The sequence below is a fragment of the Rhineura floridana genome, chromosome 3 (genome assembly GCF_030035675.1).
Source record: "Rhineura floridana isolate rRhiFlo1 chromosome 3, rRhiFlo1.hap2, whole genome shotgun sequence".
In the NCBI taxonomy this organism is placed as follows: domain Eukaryota; kingdom Metazoa; phylum Chordata; class Lepidosauria; order Squamata; family Rhineuridae; genus Rhineura; species Rhineura floridana.
In genome coordinates, this window is record NC_084482.1 from 130,160,533 (window position 1) to 130,178,957 (window position 18,425).

At 40.7% G+C, this 18,425-nt stretch overlaps 1 protein-coding gene across 2 annotated transcripts in view; it reads right to left on the reverse strand.

Annotated features, from left to right (window-relative positions):
• Positions 1-1,835: 1,835 nt before the first annotated feature.
• Positions 1,836-18,425, reverse strand: part of DCAF1 (DDB1 and CUL4 associated factor 1) — a 58,620-nt gene continuing 42,030 nt past the window's right edge. The window contains exons 20-24 of one of the 2 annotated variants that reach the window (XM_061617891.1): positions 18,233-18,337; positions 17,629-17,702; positions 17,345-17,449; positions 7,791-8,043; positions 1,836-2,761 (exon numbers count right to left, since the gene is read on the reverse strand). In XM_061617891.1, the coding sequence (XP_061473875.1) occupies positions 2,703-2,761; positions 7,791-8,043; positions 17,345-17,449; positions 17,629-17,702; positions 18,233-18,337 (596 nt within the window). In that variant the 3' untranslated portion in view covers positions 1,836-2,702. Of the gene's footprint in view, positions 2,762-4,145; positions 6,191-7,790; positions 8,044-17,344; positions 17,450-17,628; positions 17,703-18,232; positions 18,338-18,425 lie in introns of those variants that run through there. The other variant, XM_061617892.1, reaches the window with a different exon arrangement.

Genomic DNA, 18,425 nt, shown 5'->3' on the forward strand with positions numbered 1-18,425 from the left:
GAGCTCTCTTGTATTGCAGAATATGAATGCAAGTGTGATTGAACGGTAGCCTTCCATTCACTATTGTAAAAAGGGAACTATCTGCTGTATTGACTAGAGTAAACCCCATGTATGTATTCTGGTCTACTATAGGTTGGAAATGGAAATGGACTACCTTCAAGTCGATTCCGACTCTTGGTGACCCAATGAATAGGGTTTTCATGGTAAGCGGTATTCAGAGGGGGTTTACCATTGCCTTCCTCTGAGGCTGAGAGGCAGTGACTGGCCCAAGGTCACCCAGTGGGCTTCATGGCTATGTGAGGATTCAAACCCTCGTCTCCCAGGTCGTAGTCCAACACTCTAACCACTATGCCACACTGGCTGTCTCTATTATAGGTTAAAAACCACAAAAGGGTCTGGAAAATAGTTCTCAATAGCTCTAAGATGGGTTTTGTTTGTGTCCTCAATACCTTTTCAGAAAAGTAATCTAGATGTGTGATATGCTAAGAACCAGGATAAATATAAACAATTTCCCTGCTTTTTAGAGCATTCACCTTGCAGATGCTGTTCATAGTCAACTTTAAAATATATTTTTGCTTCCAAGTTTCTAAACTAAATGAAAGACACATTTTAACTATCTGTTAATATGAAACAGAAAAATCTAGGGACCGTTGTTCTGACAAACAAATGAAAGTACAACTCTAAATACAGACAAAGTAATCCCACGAAGCACAAGCTCAGCCAAAGACAAAGCAGTAGCAAAAGTATGATCTATTCCAGTTTCGTCAAGCCCTTGCCAGTGAACCTTTGCCACATAAGTGGTCTAAATTTTATTTAAGTGCCTACAGTGCAATAAGTCCAACTGGTTTAGTTACAAATAGGGTGGAACTGGGGGGGTGGGAGGAGATAGGAGGTTAAAATAGTTTCCATGATCAGCTTGTTTAAAAATATGAACAGTGAAAATTTTGTTCTAACTGCTGTGAGGGGGTGGGTGGGTAAACCTAAAGCCCTGCAAGCAGATCTGCATTCTACACAACTCCTCCACTGAGAATAGGGTAATGGCATGCAACACCTGCAGATACCAGCATCTAAATCCCCTTGTACTGGTAACAGCCAACCTTTAACCATAAAGGTTAACTTTACTAAGAGAAAACTGCCAATTTATCTGCAAGTAATATTTACAAGTTAGTCTTCTAAACAACGGGAGGTGGGAAAAGTGAACCAGGCCCTGCTTGTGGACTTTCCATAGGCATCTGGCTCACCATTGTGAGAACAGGATACTGGAACACATGGGGAACCTCCAGTTGTTGGGTTCTAACTGCCACCCTGGGCTCCTCTGGGAGGAAGGGTGGGATATAAATTTAATAAAGAATTCCTGACCTTTAGCTATACTTGCTGAGGCTGGTGCCCAACAAGATGTGGAGAGCCACAAGTCCCCCATCCCAGAATTAGGACAAACACCTTCCCTAACTCCTGATCATCTGAAAATAGGAATCAGGCCTCTTTCCATTCCCAGACTGTCTCCATGCCATGGTAGCATAGGAACCAGAACCCAGAAGAACTGTGGGAAGTCCTCACATGATTTCAGTGAAGATGATCCTCCTGGAAGAAACACATAATGTACTCCTGTTGTTAAAAATCTTTTGCAAACAGTACCGAAAGCACCACCCTCTTGAATGAACAACATAATGCTGTCCAGTCGCATTCATGCAAATGCAGTTGCAGTACCTGTATGAATACCCTGCCTTGTTTCTCATTCTGGGGCAAACCAGCACAGAAAGCAGCATGAAGGGCTTGGAAATCCAGCAAAGACAACAAATATATGCTATGGCAGCTGAGGTATGAACAGTCAAGACTTGAGTTTTATTTATTTTTTTAATAAATACGATTTACATTAAAGAAAAAAGGCCTTCGATTTGTATTTTTCACATAAGGGCATGAGGGAAGGAAAATGATTAAAAATGTCAATCACAAAAAAGGATGGGATAAGGGTGAGGGGGGCAGCCTGCAGACTAGAGTCCTTCATTTCCAGCAATGGCAGGTTCTGAGCAGGTTCTGATCTCCAGTCTTCCACCATGGCCAGTACAGCAGGAACTCTTGTTGGGCTTTTGACAGGACAAAAGTCATTGACAAAAAAATGAGCATTTCACAGCAGGTAGCAACACCTCCATTAAAAAATCATATTCAAAATAAAAATCACTCACCCACAGTTTTACAATCCATGATTCATTTCCCCCCTTTTCAGTAAAAATGCCCTTTTATTTTTAAACTTTTTTCTCCCCCAGAAATTTATCATAGTGACTAAACATCAGAAGGATATAAATCCATGCCCTCTTTGTAACACCTGCCTGGGTTTTTTTTATCCTTTTTTTGTTTCATATAAAACTATTTCTGTTCTTTAGGAAAGAACTTTATACAAAGAAAATATACTGTGAAATATCTTCAGAACTCTCCATGGAGAGGAGAGTCATGTCTCAGCCTAAAAATCAAAAATAAAAAGGCGGAGAAAATAAAAGCTAAGCCCCTGGTCTCTGTAGGAAGGCTCCAGACACACCAGGAGCCTGCATCTGTCCGCTGCAAGATTGGGAGGCTGGAGTTCTTTAGATGGTTCTTCCAAGAATTAGGAACTGAGCAGCTGCTCAGTATCACCTCCTGGTTTGGTCTCCTGGCTTCTGAGACTGGAGAGCTTTCCTGCTGCTAACATCCTGTGGAATGGCCATTCCTCACTCATTCAGAGATAAGATTATGTCATCTTCCAAATCCAAATTATCTGAGCTGTCAGCTGGAAAGGGGACAAATGGGTTATTTGAACAATGGAAAGACTGAAATGTCAAAAAGACACCAAGTAGGGTAGTCAGTTCCAAATCAAATATGAAACACACTATACACAGCCACCCCTTTCAGTGTCATCTAGGAACCCTAGACAATGCAAAACAATAAGCGAGGCACAACTCATGATAAAATTCGGCACCAAAGTGAGATGCTTTCAGGACCTGGTAGGGCAGCTCCAAAATCCTCTATAGTGGAAAAAAAAGATGAAATTGGCACTCAGATGGGATAAGTTTCCAAAGACACATCCTGGGCACAATCTTTTGTACCTCAGCTGAAGTATATAGTACGTAAGGTAGAAAGGCAGGCACAGGTTTTAACTGATCAACATAATCAGAAGTCTACTAAGGACAGCAGATTTAGACAAGTAGTTGCACCCTAACAATCAGCTGTCCTTGGCACCCCATAGCACTGCTGAAATGCCTGCCTTATTTCTATCATATGTTACAGAACTATTTATTGGACTTCTTTTAAATCCAACAAGTTTGAAAGACTTTGCAAATGAGTGTACCTGCTAGTTAGAATTTCATCAAGGGAGGAAGGAACAAGCTTGGGGGTTTTATGTTTTATACTGGAGACTTCAGGGAACTAAAATAAAGAGGGCTGCTACTTTTTTTCTGCTTTCTGCTCCTGCACACCCTTTTTCCACAAACAAGGTTAGTAGAATCGACACAAGTAGTACAGTTCAAAACAGCAAAATTCAAGGTTTGTTAGTACTTCTTTTCTTGAGGGACCCTCCTCACTCAGCTTATAGTAAGTACTAGGGGCTGCTGTCCTTGCTCACTTTGCTTCACTCGTTCACCCTGACACCTAACCCCCTCACCCAAACTATCATTCCTCCAGACTGACTCTTCATCCTAGTGGGTTGGGCAGTGGCAGAAGCAGCATATCTCCAAGCTAGCCAGGGAAGAGGAAGGTGGCTAGCAATGGTGCCAGCTGGTTTGGGGATCTGGATCCTGGACACAGGCCCCAGGGCTGGCAGGCTGAGAAGCCAGCTGAGCTGGGGGGCTGCTGCAGCCTGTTCTGCCTGTCCCTCCGTGGCTCACCTGGGCTTCCCATCCATCACTTCTCATCACGCTGTAGCTCACAGTGTTGCATGTCTCTGACCAAACAAATTGCAGCATGCAACTTTCATGTTACATTGAAGATAAGATAAACCAGCCACAGGGGAAGCTTTTGCCTGGATATCACAAAGCCTGGCAGCTATACTACATGACAACTATACTATATGATTTCCATGCAATATTTTTTGCAATGTACTCCTCAAAAGAGCACTTGCTTTCTGGTAAATTGATCTGAACCTCACCATAGATCAAGGGACAGATACAGAAAAAACCCCTCAATGATTGTTAAGGTAGAATGGCCTGTTTCTAAATTTGTGAAGTCTGTCACAAAACAGTTTCTTCATCAGCACAATGTGCAGAAACAACCCAGCAGAAATGCAAACACATTCACAAGCAAAACTCTTAACCTCTAGTTTTCCTAATGGGGTCCTTAATGACATTTTCAAGGAGACACTTTCTTGAAAAAAAATAAACTGCCAGAACACCAACAGAAAGAGCCCAGACAGGTGATGCCGTTTAGTGTATGCACAGTGGATTTTCACCCAGGGCACTCTGAAGAGGGAACTCTACAAAGTCTTTGAAAGGGACAAGTAACATTGCAGAAATCTGGTACAATAATGAAGGGAGTGAGTGAGCAATACATTATTGTCTACATGAGATGATACACTCTGGATCTGAGCCTCAGTGAAGGCGAGAAAAATGTTTTTGCAAAAGATGCAGAAAGACTTTGACTCTAAGAAGGGATCAATAAAACACACCCACACCAGTTTCACACAGCAATTACTAACAAAATGCCCTGATTTAATGTTATGGCTAGAATGGCTCATATACATTGGAACATTCCTTTCACGTGTCTTCCTTTCAACTCCTTTGCAGATCCTTTGTGCACCAATGAATGTCTTGTTGTGCTCAGTTTCCCATGCATGCTGGTTTATTGGACTCCTTTCCCTCTCTTTTTCTACAAGGAGTTTTTCCTACGTAGCTCTGAGTAGTCATTTTTAAAGCAGAATCTAAGGCCTCCTTTACCCTCTTACCTCAAAGAAAGCCCCACTGAATTCAGTAAGATTTTCTTCTCAGTAGATGCAAAAAATTGCATTGTAAATGTGTTTACTGCTCACACGATCTGCACTTTAGGATCCAGGCACAAGCTGTTAGCATTCAGTATTTTTGTTCATCTGAATAATGAACACCTTGTGCTATTATTTATCTGTGTCTCAGGCTCTTCCCCTCTCTTCCATCCAAATAATCAAATCCATACATAAATAGTTCTTGATAGTAGATGCTTGAGATGGATTTTTCAGTCACTTCACAGCTAATGGCTGGATAAAAGTCACCAAAAGGAAAGAACAGAAGCAGCAAATGCTGGTAAATAAATGATTTAGGAGGACTTTAGTTGGATAGCACACCTCCATATAAGACTAGCAGGCTGCAAAACAATCCTAAGGAAAGAGGTTAGGTGTCTTTTCTCCAACACAAGATTACGACTGATCTGCAAACATGCCTTCATTTGAGGACCATTGTAGGAGAGTAAGAGCACTGAATTCCTTTAAATGTTATACACACACACACACACAAACATATATAACTATAATTTATTCTTCCTGAAGTGCAAACATTTCAACCAATTCCTGAAGGCTATCCATGTCAGCCTCTGCTTTCATGCACCCTTCCCTCTCAAAATGCCCTGTTAATGTCACATTTTCCTCACAGATCCCTCCCTGCAAGTTCTTCCTCCCAAGTTTTTCTTGACACTTCACACTAAAAGGTCCCCAGAAGGGCAATGACAGCCAAATACTTTCATTTTGCAGGGCAGACAATAGAGAGAAGCAAATGGCAAAGCTGGTGACGTGGAACAGGCAGGTCCACAGAGCCTCATCTTCCTTATGACAGCAAAAGGATGGAACTGTTTCTTGTATTTGTATATTGTGATAATGTGGAAGAAAGGTACCTAGAGCCAGTGAGGGAAGGCAGGATAACCATGCAATAAAATTATTAATAATAAATAGCTTCAGCCATGTCTCTTCCTTGCATCACCAGCTTCTGTTGCAAGCACAGGCTGTTTTTTCAGCTGCAACCCAAAACCCTCTAATGGGTCTATTTCCCCCAGTAATGCACAACAACAATTGCACTGTCCATCTTTTGAGGTACAATCCATATTTTAATTAGAGCTCTGCAACATGTCCTGGTGGGATATGGACAAAATACCTACCACCATTAAGAACACAGTGGACTGACAAATATACAAGAAAATCGCTGGAGACCTGACAGAGTATTTGCCCCCAGGGTCATGTGCCTGATTGCAGAGAAGCAGGGCTACACTACAATAAAACAAGAGAAGAGCACAGATGAGTCTGCTAGCAAATGAACAATCACAGGACCAGGCTGGGACAGAGGACTGCTTTATCAAACAGGCCCAGCAATATGCCACCTTCCAGGCAACCTGCAGAAAAACTGGGCTAAACTGCTTGAGCAGGCTTCTTGCAAGCTTCTTAAACGGGTAACTGATTACCTTTACACACGCATGCTGAACTTTGCAAAGCAGGCATGCAGGATGGAAATAGTACTGGCTTAATTTGACTTGCTTCTACTATGCCAAGTGGAACATTGATTATGAGATTATTGCAGCTTGAGCCTATGGGGGGTTTATGCAGAAATAAGTCCCACTAATTTACAACTACACAGAACTTGAAAAACTATGGCCTAGGGTCTCCCATAACTCTACTGCTATAAAGTCTCAGCAATTTACAGTGGATACTCTGAGGTGACAGGGATCAACCAATAGTCCAGTTTTGTAGCTGGGAAACTGAAATAATAAAACTATGGGTAGCTCCACTATTATGAGGCAAACCTGGTTACTGAAGATCACCAGTATAACCAAAAACATGTAACGTGTGAACCACATACACACATCTTCAAACACCCCCAATGCAGATGCCTGCAAAATCCAACTGGGTTCCAGACACAAGGGTTTTTAAAGGCACACTTTTGTTACAAACACCTTGTGGTACATAGCAACATGTATGTAAATGAGCTGGCTAAAATTAACTCAGAAAACATGGACCAGAGCATTAGGAGGAACCAGACCCTCTTCACTACTCAGTGCAATACTTACACCACTACTAACCTGATGGGGACTACAGAACTTTAAGGAATTGTTTTTTGTTTTGTTTTTTTTAAAATATGGCTGTCACAGAAGTAAAGGAGACCTGAAATTTTTCACCTTGTCTCTGGAGATGGGCTAGCACCATCAGTGTCCATGGAAATAAGATTGCTAGTTCAAAATAATCCCACATCAGTTTGAGTTGTCAACCAAATGCAAGGACTCTGCATCCAAAACTACTGAAAGGGGGAACTGCTTCAGTTTTCTATAAGCCTGTCAAAAAGGCAGGGAGAGAAGAAAAGCTGGCATACTGGCATCTATAAAGAGGCCCAGGCCAAAGCACACTTTTGTAACAGAGATCGGGTCTTAAATCATGCATTATATTTGCATCCTAGATTGATCCAAGAGAACATAAGAGCAGCCCTGCTGGATCAGGCCAAAGGCTCATCCTGTCCAATATCCTGATCTCACAGTGGTCAACCAGATGCTTATGGGAAGTCTTCAAGCAGGAATTTAGTGCAACAGCCCTCTCCTCACTGGTGATTCCCAGCAACTGGCATTCAGAGGCATACTGCTCCGATAGAGGTGGTGAACCATAGCCATTGTGGCTAGTGGCCATTGATAGCCCTATCCACCATGAATTTGTATAGTTCTCTCTTAAAGCTGCCCAAGTTGTTGACCATCCCTACATGTGGGAGCAAATTCCAGAATGTAACTATGTGGTATGTGAAGAAGTAGTTTCTTGGGTCTATTCTGAATCTTTCAACCCTTTGGAATCATGCAAAGAGTTAATTCCTCAAGCCCACACATATACTTACTATCACCAAGGATCAACTCAACTTCCTCATCTGCATCAGAGTCTTCGTCTTCTCCTTCATCCCCCTCTTCCAGCAGATTGGCCAGTTCCTCATCATCAGAAGGCGAGAAGTCATTTTCTCCATCCTCCCCCGCATTCTCATTGTTCTCCTCTTCTTCCAGATCAGCTTCCAGCAGCTGGTCGGTATCCAGCTCATCAAGGTCATCTGTGTCATCCTCATCCTCATCCTCATCTTCTTCCTGTTCCTCCTCCTCCTGAAGCGATATCATAAAAGCCCATTAGAATTAACAAAACCTGAATGGGCTGAAAGCAAAGTAAGAGATAAATATGCTGCCATTTGCTCCTCCTGCATCTTCACTCCTTAACTCAAGAGAAGAGGGAAAGCGTACATGAAGGTGTTGCACTATGAGCCCTACTCCATCATCACACTGCCCATGAGTCTAGCCTTTTCTACTCATGAAGGATCCTCACACAACTTCCAGGAATCTAAGAATCTAGGATCTTACTCCAAGTCACACAGAGTGTCTTGACAGGTACAACATTCCACACACACAAACACACATAAACAGCAGAATTTACAGCTGAACTTGTGAGCAACTGACATGAGCCTGCATGAGCAGCAAAACAACGGGTGGGGCTGAAAGTCTGGCCATTGTACATCCTTCTCCTCTTCACACAAAAGAGGACTTATGTTCAGAGTTTAGAATGACTCCTTCCAGATTTCCATCACATGTGATAGGTGAGTAGCCCTGGATCCATTCGGGTAATAATGCAAAAGGCCAATAATTTGTGTATTCTGGACAAATCTGAACAAGGTCAAATGACAGTAAGCTTCCAATGACACTGTCACTGGCTCCATTGTTAGTGATTAGCCATCCACATAATTCATTGTTGACTATTAAATGGGCACCACTAATTGGGTCAAATAGTCCATCGGCAATTGACTTTGGTTATTAGCTAGCATCAGAGGGCCTACGCAAGGATTTCTCAATCAATCCGAAACCTAGCCACCTTGACCTAGACAGCACATTATTTTAAAAGCTTTATTTGCAACACAGTAAAATGCATCACAGAACAGGATATTCAATAAAAAAACATAAGGAGCTTAAACTGGCTTTCCTTTGCATAAATTCAATACCATTTAAAATGGAACACTGAGGATGGGTAGGTTTTCTGAATAAGGAGAACCTGAGTGTGGGTTTTGTTGTTGTAGATCTCAAGTATGTCCTAATAACGAAAGTAACATTTTCATAGGCATGACCAGAATATGTGTGAAAAATAATCTTATGCTTTCCACTCAAATGGAGAATTCCTATTGATGAGAAAAAATGAAAATCCACATGCACGCAATTGAATCGTACACGTTGCTAAGATAAATTGCTAACAGAGATAAGGACTCCTTATTTAGGTTCTCAATCACACTTCTTCTCAACAAGATCATCAGTGCTTTGTGAAGATAATTAGAAGATACAAAATTCATTTCTCCCTATGCAGCATACCACAGTTTCTCAAAGACTGCATATCGAGACACAAATAAAGGTGAAATGGTGGGTATGGCGCTCTCCAAAACACATGCCAGGCCTAAGCACAATCCAGGGATGCAGAATAGATGATGGCAAATCATGTGTATTATAAGCGTTATTTATGGCATATATCCAAATCTCAAGAAGCCTTCAACCAATTTACATAGTTTACAAGTTACTCAGTGAAACACTTCCTTGTCTGGACAGGAATTTTCCAGGCACTGTCTGTGGAAGATCACCTGGCCAAGTCTTCTTCACCTAACAGAGAACAATCTTGAGTCACTGAGTAATATTGTGTCCCAACTCCTCAAGAACACTAGAACCAGGAATGCATTTGTAAAGAAAGGTATAGTTCAGTTAATGGAAAAAGCTGGTCTCCTCATACTATTACACTCCAATACTTTGCTTCCATACAACTGACCTTCTTACAAAGGCAAAAAATATAGTGTCTGAATAATATAAAATTAACCAAAGGGAACACCTCATTCCAACAATACCAGTAGGTGGGTTTAAGTTTCAAACTCCAAGTCTCAGGGAAGAGGAAGGGGGATACCTATCTGGAGAGGAGCTTATCTGCCTATGTCTACAGGTCATCACAAATTGTACCTTACAAATCAAAATAGTGGGTTTTGATCAAAAGCCAACAACTAACACTTAAGTAAATTAATTTAGTGCATCTCCTAAGCACTCACAAGGACTTCATACACATTTTCACAATGCATCTGAATAATGGGACTTCACTGTTAATTGCACAAAAATATTAGAATGGTCACTGTTAATACTTCCACCAATAACCATTTTTCAAACCCATGTAATCCTTGGAATCAAAACTGAAGAAAGAACCAGGAATATTATATTTGTTCTCCACATTCTTTACACTTCACTTAAGAAAACATCATTTTGAATCCACCACTTTAGAACAACCTTTTGGTCTAGATCAGCTTCTCCATTGTTAACACACACCTGTACCACACTTTAAGTGATATCTAACAACTGAAGATTAATATTTGAACTCGCTTTCAAAGGTTCCCTCTCAAACTAGATAATTCTTAAAAAGATCATCATAGATGAGACTTAACTGTGAAGAATTGTACATAATATTACATTTCTTCTAGATTCTTAATTATTATGGCAGCATAGGGTTGGATCCATACTTAAGAGTAGACCCAATGAAACCAATGAGACTTAAGTTAGTCAAGTCCAACTTAAGCCCCACTGGTTTTCACTATTCTACTATGAGAATAACTAACTCTGCATCCAACCCCATAGTATGCATACAAAGTCACCTTGACAAAGTTTCTCTAACCAAACAGCTCCTGCAAAATATCAAGCTCACTTTTCAGGAATATCAACTCTCTTGCTACCATGACTACTTTTTAATTGTAATTAATGTTTCCCTCCATCAATCAGGGTCTTAAATTATTCTTTAAAAACAGAGGCAATATTCTTTCTACAATTAACTGTTCAGAAAAGCTAAAACATCTTCCTGATAATGTGACTCTTGTTCTATAAAGCAACCTTTCTAGCCCTCAGCCACAGGAAAACATTATATTTATTGCAGGACATCCCATTTCAGCCCTGAAAGCCACTATACTCTAGCAAAATTAACAAAATGTTTTAAGAAGCAGATGGAGCATGAGGCAACTGAACTGACACATGACACATTTTCTCTTGACCTGATTGTGGCCTATGTTGGGTTAAGTCTACACAAACAATAATTCTCTCACATACAGTCTAGTGCAAATTAAGACTCAGCCTGTAAGTGCTGAGTGTATCTGAGCTCATCGATATCGATACAATACTTGGGAGACCTGCAGAGATACTATAGCTGCCTTTCAGACATGATAAAACTATGGTTTACTGTTTTGTGAAGAAGCTTAGGTCAGCCCTGGGCTTGTGCTTATCGCCACCACACATGTGATGATAAAATGGAAAGGAAAGAGAACCATATACATCACCTTGAGTGCCTTGAAGGGAAGATGGGATATAAATGCCCTAAGAATATTTTGATCCTCATTTGACACAGAATTTATTTGCATAGCAAATCCACACTCAGCCATGAAGCTTGCTGGGTGACCTTTTGTCCTCTAGTGCAGAGAAGATAGGAAGATTTTGCCTCTTTTACAGTTAAGCACAGTTAACATGTCCAAACGTCAAAAACTTGTGGTTAGTCTTAACTACAGCTTATTGAAACAAACTAACTTCAAACCTTGTTTGAAAAAGTCATAGTTAAGATTAACCACAGTTTGTTTATTTTATTATTATTGCATTTATATCCCATCTTTCCTCCAAGGAGCTCAAGGGGACATGCATGGTTCTCCTCCCTCTCCATTTTATCATCACAAAAACACTATGAGGTAGGTAAGGCTGAGAGACTGTGAAGGTCACCCAGCAAGCTTCATGGCTGAGTGGGAATTTGAACCCTGGTCTCCCAGGTCTTATTCCAACACTCTAACCACTACAGCACCAAACCATCATTCTACAACTTTGGGTTCCCAGATGTTGTTGGACTACAACTCCCATCTTCCAAGCCAGGATGGTCAATGGTCAGGGATGACGGAAGACGCAGTCCAACAACATCTGGGGACCCACAGTTGGGGAATACTGTGCAAAGTGTCGTTAACTAGAAAAAGAAGTGAAAGCTTCCAATCTCCTTGCAGTCATGCTGGAGGAGGAAAAGGAACACATGAGCCCAAGGTTCACACACGTAGCCAATAAACCATGGTTTATTATTACATCCAAACTCTGCCATTATCTGTAGTCATCTCCCAGGAAATGTCAACTGTTCCCTACTGTACAAACACATTTGTGTTTGCTAACCTGTATGTATCTATACATAAACATAGAGTTCAATTAAAGAACGTGCATTTTTACTAAATATTTCATTTGGCCCAATCGTCAGGAAATGAATTCTATCTCCCATGAAGTTTGTCACCTTTCATTGAACCATAATTTATTTTCATCTTAGTGGCTGTCCTAAAAGGTGAGGTAGAAATGCATTAAAATAAATAACACTATCCCCTGCTTTTCAAATATTAAACAAGAAACATTCTTGTTGCTTTCCTTCCTGAGTATTTACAGGCCAATAACCCCTTCTGCATCCCACACCAAGTTAGAGTTCATTTGCTTCTTTCATCATTATAGCATGGAATCCGGGCAAAAATCCTTCAGGTTTCTTTTATCATTAAGTTTCGAACTCCAAGCACATGCAAATTCCTCATGGGCCATCTGGCACGATACTGAGCTGACCAGACATATTACCACACAGAAAGCAAGATTCTTACCATAGGCTTCTATGCAGACCCAGAAGGCACGGACACACGGAACACACGTAACAGCAAACAATTTGACAAATTGGAGTGGAGAGATAAAACACAGTTATTGCCATTCTACAGCTTTAGCCAGCTAAAAAAGTAAACCATTTATCTACAAATAACTACAAAGCTTTCAATATGTAACAACATATTGCCCTTATTCTGTGCAAAAGTTTTAAGGAGTGACCTCAGCTCAGAGGTAGAGTGCATGCTTTGCATGCAGCAGGTCCAACCCTTGGCATCTCCAGTTAAAGGGATCAGGTTGAAGGTGATGTGAAAGTGCTCTTTCTGCCTGAGACCCTGGAGAGGTACTGCCAACCAAAGCTGACCTCTCTGAACTAACTATATGGACCTGGTATAAGGTAGGGTCTTACGTGCCTAGACAAGGCCAAGCTTTTATCCCAAAAATGTTATGAAAAACACTGCTAATACATAAATAATTGATACTAAACCAATTACATTTTTCAGAAGACAAACCACTAACTTCATTTATGTTAAATGCCTTTATACAGAAACTTTGCTACAGGATAAATCTGCACATCTTTTTTAAAAAAATAGCAGTTAGTTGGATGTACAGAAGACACAAAGTGATCCATACAGAGCCAGTCCTTTAAAAAACTAATATTTTGGCTTTAATGCTTAATTGTGAATTACTTGCCTGGTCACTGTCTCTGGTCTCTAGAAAATAACTATTTTGTGAGACACTAGCTAGCAGCCAAACATATACCACATATGTAATATAAAGCTGTGGATATTCAGGCATATATTTTAGAAGTGCTATACACTTTTCCGTTTAGAAAGGGCAAAGTTGAAATATTCAGTCACTATTCTGGAGAAAAACATCCACTGACTGATAACAAGCAATTAATATCCATAATCAAAACAGTTCAGATGACAAGACACCTCACAAAAGCTCATCACGGTACTCTTAACACGATATTCCAATTGTCCCCATGATAACTACAGGGCTGAAACAAAACAGCCTTCAATGAGTGCGCACTGAAAATGATTATGGGCCACAACAGCTTGTCACAAGCAAGTACATCTTTTGCTCAAGATGACCATTTGGTCTGTGTCCTAAAAGGGATCTTAGACTCACCTGCAATTATCCCTATCAAGTTCTTCAAATGTTTGTATTTAACAAGTAGTTTGGCTCTCTATACAGCTTAGTATTAGCTATCTTTCCATTCCAGGGGATGAAAAGGCCTAAACAACAACAAAGGTTGGGGCCATTCAACATTGTTTTTCACAGCATATCATGCTGTCGCAGTTGTCGGGTTTATCCTGATCATTATTATCAAAGCCCCATGAAGCCCTGAAATGTGACCATGTCGAGCTGCCAAGAAAGAATTGACTGGCAGGCATGGGATAACCCACATGCATAGCCCCATGCCATTTTTCCCAGTAAGCTCCCACTCTGCCTCGGTCAACGCACTGTGTAAGTTGAGCAAGGCTGACAGGCAACAGTAGCTAGAACTATGGACCATCACAATAGTGTGGTCATCCAACTTTTTATTTATGTACTTACTTATTTATTTATTAAATTTATATCCTGCCCTTCCTCCCAGAAGGAGCCCAGGACAGCAAACAAAAACAGTAAAAACACTCTAAAACATCTAAAAACAAAAGACTTTAAAAGATATTAAAACAAAACATTTTTAAAAACATCTTTTTAAAAAAAGCTTTAAAAGCATATTAAAAAGCAATTCTAATACAGACGCAGTCTAGGATAAGATCTCTACTTAAAAGGCTTGTTGAAAGAGGAAGGTCTTGAATAAGCGCTGAAAAGATAACAGAAGTGGTGCCTGTCTAATATTTAAGGGGAAGGAATTCCAAAGGGTAGGTGCCACAACACTAAAGGTTTGCTTCCTATGTTGTGTAGAATGGACCTCCTGATAAGATGGTATCTGCAGGAGGCCCTCATCTTCAGAGCGCAGTGATCGACTGGGTATATAAGAAGTAAGATGATCTTTCAGGTATCCTGGTCCCAAGCTGCATAGCGCTTTGTACACCAAAACCAGAACCTTGAACTTGTCCCAGTAGCTAATGGTAGCTAACTTTTTCACCTTGGGAACACAACACACAGGACTTAACTCCAGGACCAGTTGGATGCTAAGACCCAGCTCTGCTGAGACTGCCCTGATCATGTGGAGAGTGCCTTTCCAGTACTACTCAGTAACCAGCTATCTCACGCTCACTCAGGATTAGAGAGAAGGCCTTCTAAGGCAAAGAGTACTGCTTCCAGTTGGAACTGGATACCTGGTGTGATTATTTAGAATCGTGGCCCTGACCAAGACCCACTTCTGTATAGACACTTCCCCCACAGATAGAACATCTCCAGCTTCCAGGTTGTAGATCTGAACTGTGGAACAGGTTGACCTTGGCCACTGATATGATAGTTCTTATAAAGCAGATGTCTCAATGCGCTGTGAAAAAATCTAAGGCACATGAAGCAAGAGAACACTTGGGGTGTCTACACTTGTGTCTCTCCTAAAGTTTATGCAGTCAGGTTCCTCACACTGCTAGAGTTGGATGAGGCATCTGAAAATTTTCCTGACCTACTCCTCTAATCCCAAACACCTCCAACTGTAGATAGTGGATAAAGCAGGATGAAGAAATCCTGTGCCTAACAGCTGAACAGAGGTTAGCTGTTTTTTCAACCAAGGGAGCCATACAACACAGTAAGAACCATTCATCCACCCAAAGCCTACTGATAGGAGAAAACCTATAGGGCTTCCAAATAGCATTATTTTCAAGTTACACAAAAGCACTGGTAGCCCCCATTTCTCATCCCTGGTAGTCCAACTGGTAAAGAGGAAGAGCTAGCAGAACTGGCACAATTCAAAAGGGTTGTGGAGGAAGGGGAAAGGGAACACACCTCATAATGCATGGCCCCTCTGTCTTGTGCTGCCTTGTCTCTTCTCCCTTTCCATTTTAGCTCTACAGAGCGAAACCATCCATAGGTGATGTGTTATCTAAACTTTCTGCATTGGCAACTGGAGAGGGCAACACTGCCAGCAAAAAAAAGCAGGAACTACAATGGTTTACATTTTGGCTCACAAGGTCAAACTCTCATTTAAAAATCAAGAAGAATTCTGAAGACTTTACAGAGCATCTGTGGGGAAATTACCAAAAACATGTGGGCTGCAATTATTACTCCTTGTAAAGTGTTCGCTAAAGCCTGAAGGCTCACACCCTAACCTCCACTGTTTCCTACAATTAATACATTATTTTGCTCAAGTCATTTTTCTTGCACTACCCTCCAGCAGTCTATGCCACTTGCAAAAACTGGGAGGCTTCTAGCTAGACGGATGAGAGCTCCCTTCCTTCAAGGCTTGACAGTATCTGATACCTCTTTTTGTCCATTCCTTCTGCAACAAGAAAGCTTGCACAGGTGAGGGAACAGCTACTGAGAGGCAAAGAAGTGACACCAGCTCCAGGCCCCTCAGGGGAGGCAGCACTGGCTCAGATCTCACCTCTGCATTGCTTGGACAACCATGGTTTCCAAGAATAGTCTAACACTTAGATCATTTTTAATTAAGGGAGTTGTAGAGCCAAGACAATTTGTCCAAGATTCAAACAAATTGGAAAACCAATATTTGAACATACTACAAAAAATGTCTACTGCCTGAGGAGAATGTTCAACTTTAATACAGATGGAATAGGCAAAAACCAGGACTGAGCTCTTATAAGTTTCTGATGGGCATTTGTCACAATCAGCATTTACTTAAATGCACAGTATGCTGTTAGACAAAGACAAAAGAGGTGTGATTTTTTCCTCTTACAAGCAAACAGTGAATAACTGCCCAATGAAAACACAACTAATCTGGAAACCAAGCAAAGTAGCTTTATTATGAGTCAAGGGGGGGAAGCGTTTCAACTTTCTGCTGCCCTGACAGCAGCGTTAACTTTGTTTCTATTGTAAACACTGATAGTGTTTCTACTCTGAAATAAACAAGAGTTTATTTGAATAAAACAATTCAACTACCAATTGTACAGAATCATTTGTACAGATCGTTTGACAGACAACTTGGCATGAAGAAATGTACCACAAGTTTTAAAAGGAGCTGAATACAGAACTGCAGCTGAACAGTAGGCAGTTGCATTACTTTTTACAACCCTAAGCAGCAACAGCAGTAACCAGGTTTAGCCATTCTAAAAGTTAACTACAGGACAGTCTATCAGCGATGCAATGGCCTAAGCCAAATACTAACAACACAAGGAAACAGCAGAATCTCTTAAGTGGGTCTGTATTCTTTTCCATGGTAAGCAGTGACCTACTTTACAGACAAGTCTACCCATATTACACTTCCCTGTTGGAAACATAGGCGCCAGACGAGCACCATGAAAATCCAAAAGTAACTCATTCATATTGAGAACAGAGCTATCCATTTGGCTGCTTAGTTCAGGTGTCTTATGACTGATCAATTCAATCACCTATTTGCATAATGAAGTGATTAACAAGTAAAGTGAAGACAAAACAACTTGCATCATGATTGTAAAAAAAGTTCCTCTTAGCATGTCAACAAATATAAGCTTACTTCAGTCACCAGAATTCAACTTATATTTGTTTCAGTATACTATCTGTTATAACTAACTGAAACCATGTATGAGGAAGAAAATATGGTAAAGGTTTAAAAGCTATTTTCAAATCTTTTTCTAACAAGTTCAGCTAAAGAGATAGTTTGTAAAAGCAAAAAGGGCACACTGCTTCTCACCTGGTCTTCCTCCTCATCCTCCTCATCTTCTGCCAAACGCTGCCTGCCCACCTCATAGAGCCTGCAAACAGTATCCATGTTCATGGAATCCATACTTCCTTGGTTCTAAAACAGGAACCAGACACCCGGCATAGTAGGTTAGCTTCCAGCCAAGCATGTTGGACTGACTTCCATGCAGCAACACTGTCTGCCTCATCATCTCCATCCCAGTTACACAAATATTTACAGTTGAACAACTGGTTCATAACCTTACTTGGGTCTCGTTGTGCAAGAACATCACTTACCTCAATAACCGCCAAGTAACAGTCCTTTGTGTCTGTACACAGGTCAAAGATGTTCCTTTTTACATCAATGGTGGCTGGAAAAGAACACATCAGAATCAGCAGGAGCCTGCATGGTTTAATCCACGGTTTGCCAATACAAAATATGTTTCGTGTTGTACTGGTGGTTTCCTTTAGGGAAAGCCAAAAAAGAAAAAAAAAGCCTCAAAATCTGGAGAAATGTATTAAGTGAAACAATATGCCAACATGTTACATAGCATATCAAGATTTTTCTTGCACTTACTGTGCTGATTCATTCAAAGCTATGTGCATAGTGTTATCTTTTTAATGAATTTCTCCATGTGAGTATCATTTTGAAGCGTTGCCTCAGTTATTTATACATCTATGTATGCATGCATTCACGCACGCATACACACTTATGGCTTTTGGCTCCCTTATTGCAACCCCTTTTTGGTTATACTGAACCACAACTGAATTCTAAAAATGACGTGCAATAAGATCTGTGGGCATTTCCCCAGAAAATTAGTTGAAAGTCTTCTGCAGAGAAAACAAAAGCAATATATTTTTGCCCAAAATAATTTCAGGTAAATGCAACCACAGTCTTTACCAATTGGCTTGTAGTCTGTCGCATTGAAAGTCCTGAAAGATGATCCGAAAGGACTGCGCATCCTCTCTTCCAGTAAGTCGTCTTCATCATCAGCCTGTAACATAGCTGATCAAGGGAGAAAAGGTATATAAAGTAAATCGCTTCTGGTGGTCCTTAATGATTTTAGGAACATAGGAATCTACCTAACACTGAG